The sequence below is a fragment of the Arachis ipaensis genome, chromosome B5, assembly GCF_059453495.1.
Source record: "Arachis ipaensis isolate K30076 ecotype BB chromosome B5, ASM5945349v1, whole genome shotgun sequence".
In the NCBI taxonomy this organism is placed as follows: domain Eukaryota; kingdom Viridiplantae; phylum Streptophyta; class Magnoliopsida; order Fabales; family Fabaceae; genus Arachis; species Arachis ipaensis.
In genome coordinates this window covers 134,722,662-134,731,530 of record NC_142440.1, presented here as the reverse complement: position 1 = coordinate 134,731,530, position 8,869 = coordinate 134,722,662, and the positions used below count along the sequence as shown (strand labels likewise).

The 8,869-nt window shown below is 30.6% G+C and overlaps 1 protein-coding gene across 1 annotated transcript; it reads right to left on the bottom strand.

Annotated features, from left to right (window-relative positions):
* Nucleotides 1–2,845: 2,845 nt before the first annotated feature.
* PDE329 (calcium homeostasis regulator) lies at nucleotides 2,846–6,271 on the bottom strand. Its single transcript, XM_016347800.3, has 3 exons — nucleotides 5,763–6,271; nucleotides 5,326–5,490; nucleotides 2,846–3,286 (listed from the first exon to the last, which is right to left on the bottom strand). Exons 1-3 carry the CDS (start codon nucleotides 6,162–6,164, stop codon nucleotides 2,966–2,968), a joined length of 888 nt encoding a protein of 295 aa, XP_016203286.1. The 5' UTR covers nucleotides 6,165–6,271; the 3' UTR covers nucleotides 2,846–2,965.
* Nucleotides 6,272–8,869: the final 2,598 nt, after the last annotated feature.

Below are 8,869 nucleotides of genomic sequence, written 5' to 3'. Positions count from 1 at the left end.
GTAATGTGCAGGCGGAAAAGGTAGTGTAATGTGTGACGTACCTCGGGGGAAGAGCCAGTCTTCCCCTTATATACATGTTAGTGGTGGGCCCCCATGGGGACAGGCCCATATCCTAAAGGATGCTGTCCCATAGCTGTGTGCGAGCCGTACAGAACGCGTGTCCGGGTCGGTTACAGGATGCGTGGCCGGACCGGGTGGAGCTCGGGTCGGGTCGACCCGCGAGGATCTTGGGCCAGGCCGTAACACTACTTATCTCTATGAATACAAGGAACTATTAAGTAAACTACTTATTAATTATTTTTTCACATGCAATCTCATGAAGAGCTTGTTGTTTTTTACTCATTGTAGACATGTCATCATTAAGTATTTGTATATCCATTTCTCTTTCTCTTTCCTTAGTTATCCTTTCTATTTTCCTTTTCTTTACATTTATCTCAATTTCTTTAATATACCTCTGAGTTTATAATTCTTGTTCCTTCATTGTTACTTGAATTTGTAACTCTTTTTTTTATTGACATAATCTTTTGTTTATGTTTTCTCTCCTCTTCTCTTTCCTTTTTTTTTTCTATTAGTTCCTTTTCTCTAACATTCTTAATATCTTTCATGAGAGACAGCTTCTTAACAATTAATGATTTCTTTTCGCTAAGATCTTTAGATATTTGTGCTTTTTTTTTATCCTTTTTCTTGCTCTTCTTTGGTCCTTGTGGACGAAGGGGAGAGTCCACATCGGTTTCCTCAGCCAATGATATTTCTGGATTTGATGATAATGAGTATGCTCCAATTACATTGACCTTAGTTCTCTCTGAGCCTCCACTTCGTATTGGGAGTTGGCTTCTCCATTTTTGTTCTAGATGAAGCATATTTCAATATCTCCTAAAAGTGAATTTTTGACCAAAATTTATGGAATAAAATTTATAGGTCAACCCCTATATATCATTAGCGTTCGAACCACTCCTTATGTTTCGACTAGCTTGACCTAGCAACCAGGAAATTGTGCAACTTCCTTATTGATCTTATATCATCGTTTTTTATATGCAACTACCACCATTTTCAGGTCAGCACTAAATTCTATACAATAGTTGTGAATTCGATTTCAAAATGTGTCACTCTTTTAGTCAGTACCAACTATAGGGTCAGTTGAAACATTCAACCATGCACCGAATAATATCTCATCCTCTTTCCATTATCAGTATTGAATACTATCTTGCTTCTTGCTTACAATTTTTAATGTCATCATCATTAAGGTTTGCTAGCATCTAATCCACGAGAGTTGACAAAATCTGAATACTGCGAATTTGGACTAGATTGTATTGGAGTCTAAAGAGATGGGTTAGAAGAGCTCTCAATGCACTAAATTGAGTTGGAAACGGCAATAATGTTGGAGTAACATTTTCGATAGAGGAGTTAAATATGAATGAAAATGGATAATGTGGTGTTTGTGAATTTTAATTTTGTGGTTGGAAAATAGGAAATTGATTATTATAAGGAACTTGAAAATTGAAATTAAAAAGATTTTATAAATTTAGACTTCGAAATGTATTTGGTAGTGTGAAATTTTGATTTGAAATTTGAACGTTTGAAGTTTGAGATTGTTGGATATTTAGAGTTTGAAATTTTTTTTGTAAATAATTAAAAAAATAAATTAATTTGGATCTTTTTTTGAAAAAAAATAATATTAGTAGAATTTTGATTTATAAATTTAAAAAATTTAAAAAATTATAAAAATAAAAATATATATAAATATTAATTTTTAATAATAATAGTAATATAATAATGATTATATGTTTTTATTAATATATAACTCTGATTTATAAATTTAAAAGAAAATTAAAGAAGAATAAAAGAAATTATAAAAATAAAAAAAAATATATATATAAATATTAATTTACTAATAATAACGGTAATATAATAACCATCGTATATTTTTATTAATATATATGTATGTTATATATAATATATGTGCAACGGTCCTTTTCATTTTTATTAATATATATGTAAGATATAACATATATGAAATGTTAATATATATGCAACGTACCACTTGTTAATATATACATAATATATATTTTTATTTTTTTAATAATTATCACATATTAAAATTTGATTAGAAGTACAAAGTCCCTCTTCAGATGGACTCTCCTTCTCAAAGCAAGAGGAGAACCTCCCTTTGAGTTCCACCCCCTTACACCTATCTGCTATAGTAACCTTTAAAATTCATCGTACAAAATTAAATTTTAAAATTCATAAAACCATAAACACCATCAAAATATAAATTAAATTTGAAAAACAAGAAGGAATATATATATATAGGCGGAAAGAGGACGCACACTCAAAATTCATCCTCACCTCCCTCCCGCCCAAGAATCCACCACGATGAAAACCCACTCCACACAGAATCGTGTAATTATCTGCCCAGATCGAGTAGGAACGAGTTAGGTACCTCAGTACCTGTTGGTATGTGTTATGTTGTTATTCCTACTTTTTTAAGTTTACTAAAGAAATCTTTAAAGCAATGGTTGAGTTATATCTGTATGAAGTAAACTAATAGTTTGATCTACCACTCGACTTTTTGAATTGGAATTTCATGTTGAGAGAATCCATTCCCTTATACCAAATGCCACAAAATTCATAAATTCCAATGTTTCTTAAACAACAAAATGAATAGATATACACCAACATGTTAGACAGTTAACGAAGGAAACAATTGGTTCACTTACAAGTTTTGGAAAAATGAAAAAAAGAAAAGGTGTTTGAGATTCAGTTTATTACTTTACAAGGTGTTTAAGTGTTTATGCTTATATTTTGAATCAAGTTATAAACCTTTGTTTCAATAATCTAAAGGGAATAAGAACAAAAATCATTGACCCTTTTTTATGAGTTGCCAAAACACTGAAACAGCATATCTGAAACATAATTTTTCATTCACGGTGTTCACATTTCAAAAACATCACTGGCTATACTCGGTTTAAGTCTCACTATTTTGTCTGAGGAACTGAAGGTCCTTCATTTGCAATTCCACAGCTTCTTTTGACAAGGGCTTTGCTTCCAGAACATAATCATCGCCACCTCCTTCTGCTACTCTCAATGCCTTGTCTCTTACCATCTGCTGGATCTCTTGTTGCTGAACCGATGGAAAAACAGCACTAAGCATTGTGATAAGCAACGTCTCGTCTTCCTCCTCTATAGGATCCTTTCCGAAGCAACAAACATAGGTTGCATCGAGTGCCTTCTCAACTCTAATCTCCATTGGAATAGCTGGTGGTGCAGCCTTCAGCTTTGCACGTCTCTGAAAGTTTAAAGATTGGTGTTTCTTCAGTTGTTAGAGTAATGTTACATAGATGGAGCTTTTAGAACCATTGAAAATAAGCACCGTGCATGGATGTAGAGCATTAAAACACAAGCAAACAACATCTAACATAAATCTTGGAGCTGAATTTCGTTTTCTCATGCTTTCAAATTGAGAACATATTGCACTTCTTACAACACAACATGGGCAGCCCAGTGCACAAGCAACCTGCGTTAACGCAAGGTTCGGGAAAGTGCCGCACCCAAAAGGTGTAATGTACGCAACGTCGCAACCTAATTTGATAATTACATCGGTGGTTGTTTCCACGGCTAGAACTTGTGACGCTGAGGTTACACCGAGACAACTCAACCGTTGCTTCAAGGCTCCCCTTTCTCTTAAAACACAACATGAATGATCATATATCTGAGAAGATCCCATTTTATGTCTAATTTGTCATTAGAGGGTTACCTAGGGATCTAGGAGAGTAGCAGGCATAGAGCACAGTTTGGTAACAACCAAGTCTCATCTCACTAGTGGAGTTAGTTACGTAGATCATATAGCACTGTAAAGCACAATTCTTAAAGTTGTGTATAAATTATCATCTTCCATATCTGGTGGAAAATCTTCGGATCATCCTTAAAAGTCTCAAATTAGCAACTTTATCATGTCAGTACGGTTGGTACAGGGCAGCTTGTATTATTGATAACTAACGAGCTATTGTTGCCGCAATGCAGCAACCAAATACAAATGAATACCTATTTGCCTTGAAGAGAAGGCAAATAAATGTTTAATATGCAAGGCCTCAGTGTGACAATTTTGCAGATAATATAAAATGAAATTGATACATAATACACACTGAATGACTGTTACAGTTACAAGAAAGGTGTATGTTTTTTCAGTATTTGCTAGTATGCAATTTGTTAAGACAAGCTTTTGAGGCACATGGTCGACACATAAGTCGCAATAAGACAGAGCATATAGAGTGTAAGTTTAGCAAGCCATGAGGAATTCAAACAGAGAAATGAAAATTGGAGAAAATACTATACCATCAGTTAAGAGATTTAAATATTTTGGTTGTATTATTCAAGACAATGGAGAAACAGAAGGAGATACAATCCTAGGATACAAGAGGGTAGATCAAAGTGGCGGAGTGCTTCAAAATACATTTAAAGCTAAACAATAAATGTTATTACACTACCATTAGATCAACTATGATGAATAGAGTGTTGGTCGGTAAAGAGTGAACACAAACATGAGTTTAGAGTGACTTAGATGAATATGCTTTGACGGATGAGCTATCATACTAGAATAGACATAATAAGGAATGAGGACACGATAAAGAAAGTTGGAGTGACGCCTAATATTGAAGAGATGATGGAACCTCCTCTTAAGTGATTTGAGAACTTGGTGAAAGAGGGGAGATCAGATGGAAGATACCGGTGATTAAGGGCATAGGAGACTAAAAAAGACGGTGAAAAGGTGATCAAAAGAGACAAAGTATGAAAGGGCTAGTTCAAACATGATTCATGATAGGGTGCAATAATATCACTTGATTCCTGTAGCTAACCCCACTTAGCGGAACAAGGCTTGTTCTTGTTGATTGCAAGCGTTTTGTCTTTGCCTTGACAAGGATTAAGCGGTGTTTAGCCAAGTCTTTTTCCATTGAGGTATATACTATTGAGATGAAAATTTGAAAATTTTCTTATCACTAAAAAATTATTTAGGAAAGACCGAAGAGAACAATGCAGAACATATATCATAATGTCCTCCCACAGACAAGAACAATGACAAGCCTGCAGAAACCTTTGAAGCACCATTTTCAACCATTCTTCTGAGCCAAATTGTTTACCATTTAGACTGATTCGGTCAGTTAATATAAACTGATACAACTCCCCTTCAAATGCAAAGTAGTATTAAGCAAGAGTCCCATTTATAATAAAACATTTGTAGCGGCTGATTTTGTAATTTACACGAAGCATTTTTATCAAATATGAATATACTAAAACTTGTAAGATACAAAGATAGAAGAAGGGACCAACCTCTCTTGCTTCATTCATCAAGGCAATAAAATTCTGCTCCTCAAATTCAATGTCATTCGAGATCCGCAGCCTCGCCACCCCTTCCAAAATCTCCTCAGTTTTCAGAAGACCAGCACCAACCGCAGCTAGCCAACAGCACAACAGAACATAAAGAGGATCCCCTGCCTAAATACAAAAAGATAACTAAACAACCCATTACCAATATTCATCAACATAAAATGTAACACAGAGTTTTGAGCATGAAAACCACTTCCACTAAATTACAGCTCTTAAACCCAAGACTGAAATTTGAACGAAAGGGTTAAACACTTCATCACCAACCTTTTATCCATTATAAGGTTACAAAGTTTGAGTTTTGTCGAATTATACAACCCAAGGTTCAATTTTGATTATGTGTGGTGGTTGGAAAAGAACTAAATGGATTCAAAATTGATTACCCGTCCTCTTCGAGTCTGGAACTCATAGAAAGCTCTGGAATCATTGATGGAGCACTTCTTGCCAACCCTTCTTCTGAACTCAGCAAAATCAATGATGTCACTTCCAACGCCACCTTCATCGCTGAGAATCCTAGCTATGAGTCCAACCACAGGCAAAGAACCAATGACCTTGTTGGCGAAACCAGAAATGGAGTTCTGGTTCTCCATGTAAGCTCTAATGGAAAGTTTCCTAACTCTAGAGGTTGAGGAGGTTTGCCTTGTGGAGTGAACATGATGATGAAGAAAAAGCAGAGAAGAAGAAGAGAGTTTAGAAGAAGGGAGGTTATAGAGATGAAATGTGAGATTGGTGTGAAGAGATGAAGATGATGAAGAGAGTGGTAAAGTGGACTTAAAAACAAGCATGATGGTCGTTCGTTGAACTTCGTTTCTTGGCCTCTCGTTTTTATATGTTATCAGGGAACTTTGATTCTATGCCACGAGGGGATTTTGCATTAGGAAATGGAAATTGTTTGGTGCTTTCAAAATTCTGTTTAGTTTGTCTAGAAATAGTCAAATAGAGATTGAGTAAAATGAAACTCATTTTTTTATTTTGAATTACATGAATAAATGTTAGACATCATAAAAAATTCTTTGGGTTTATTTCGAGCGCTTAAAAAGTGACGTTCTTTCAAGTTTTTGTGACTAATTTATTCTAGTATTATTTTTGAATTTGAATACTCTAAATTTTGAATTTTCACTTTAGAAAATAAAATTTGATCTCTCACCATTTATTTTATTAAGTGAACTAAGAAAAAATATAAGAGAGAAACTATTCAAAAATAAAAAATCACATTTTACCCTCTAAAATAAAATTCAAAATTTAAAGAATCTAAATCCTTATTTGTTGGCATGCTAATTAAGAGACATTTATGCACTACTAAAAATAGGATAAAATAAGACACTAAAAATAACATATAATAGACAAAATATTAAAATTAGTATTTTTATATTTTATTTGATAATAAATTAAAACAAATTATAAAAGTTTAATATTTTTTATTCAAAAAATTGAAAAAAAAATATAATAAAAAATATAATTACGAAAAAATAATAAAAAAATATTTAAATGTTTATTATTAATAAAAAATTTTAAATATTTTTATTTAATAAATACAAAACAAATACATTAAAAATTTAAATCTTTTGTACTTTTAATAAAAAAATTTTAATTTATCATCTTAATATACACTTTTAGCTAAATTCATAAAAAAATAAAAAATTTATGTTTTTTATTAATATTTATATATTTTTTATTAAAATAAATATAAAATATACTAATTTAATATCTTTAGATACAATATTTTTTTTATATTTTATCTATTAACTATAATTTTATATTTTTATATTTTTTATTAGTGTTTTATATCTGTAAACAAATCGGGTATAAATATTTTTCCTAAAAAAAATACTAAGGGTCCGTTTGGATAGATTTATAAGTAACTTTTTTTAACTTTTAACTTATGAAAATGTATAATATTAATGTTCGGTATAATTTTTAAAATAAAATTATAACTTTTTAAAAAACTATTTTGGTGTTTAAGGAGTAGTTTAAAAAAATGACTTCTCTCATAATAAAAAATTTTTTATCATTTTTTTTTTAAAATAAGTACTTTTAAAACTAAAAAAATAAACACAAAATAACTTATTTATAAATTACTTTTAATATAAATATTTATTGTTTAAATTATTTTTTCAAAAGTAACTTAATTAAGTTGTTTATCCATGACCTAAATCATAAAGCTTTTACATTATACAAAAGCTAAAGTAAGACACAGTCACGCAGATTCTATAAAAAAAAAACGTGCGGAACAAAAAAGCCTCTTCGCAAAGAAAACAGGAAGCGCAAAAACACGTTTCCTTGAAAAACGAGAAGCACAAAGATATCTAACTTATCTTTTAGTAATTATTTTATAGTTAAATATTTTGATTCCTAAAAAAGATTTAGTTGGACAGTTTAATATAATCAAATGTTAATTGTTGTGAAAAAAAATATTTGATTAAAACTAAATTTTTAAAAATATTTATAAAAACACTTAAATTTAATACGACATGAGAAATAGTAGAAAAAAATTAATGTATTAAAAAATATTGAAAGGATTGAATTTATAAAAAATATGAAAAATATTGACAAAAAAATTAATTTAGTACACAATATTCAATTTCACAAATTAAAATAAGTCACTCAATATAAAATAAAAATGTTCATAGATCAAATTAGATCAGATTTAATTGGATCTAAATTTCGAATTTTACTTTAAAGGATAAAGTGTGATCTCTCACCATTTATTTTATAAGTGGGACTAAGAAAAAATACGAGAGAAAAATTATTTAAAGGTGTGATTTTCACACTTTATCCTCTAAAGTAAAAATTCAAAATTTAGAAGATCCAAATTCAGTTTAATTAGGCATGGACGTGACTCTAATAGGCCACTAAAACTATTTTAATTCGGTCTGAAATAAACCAAATTAATCTAATAAAAAATTAGTATATACAAATTTATAAATTTTATAAAATAAATTAATAAAATTTTACTTTTAGAAATGAAAATTAACAATACTATATCATATTTATACCAAAATAAATTATTTTAATACAAAAACAATCTTAATTGAAATATAAATATATAATATTTTATTATTAATTTTATTCTAAAATATATATATATATTTATTATAAAAAACAACTTTAGGCTTAATCGAGTGACTCAAAACATAACCTAACCTAAAAATAACGTCGAGTAAAAATGATAATCCGAAACCGACAAAATATACTTTGTATCCGAGTCTTGAACATCCTTAATGAAAAGTCAAGGACTAATTTGGTACACCTACAAAAATAACATAATAGATGACACGTAGACGAATAATGTTATTACATGTGTTATAGGATGACACGTGGCAAATAGTGTTGTGACACGTGACACACTCGTTTACGTCAAGTCATGTGTCACTGACTAATTCGTCATCATACCACTATACATGACTAAATCATAATGTAACATGTGTCACTAATGATCCACGTCATCAAATCGCGTTAGCATATTGTTGACAGAAAAAAGGTGAAAGAC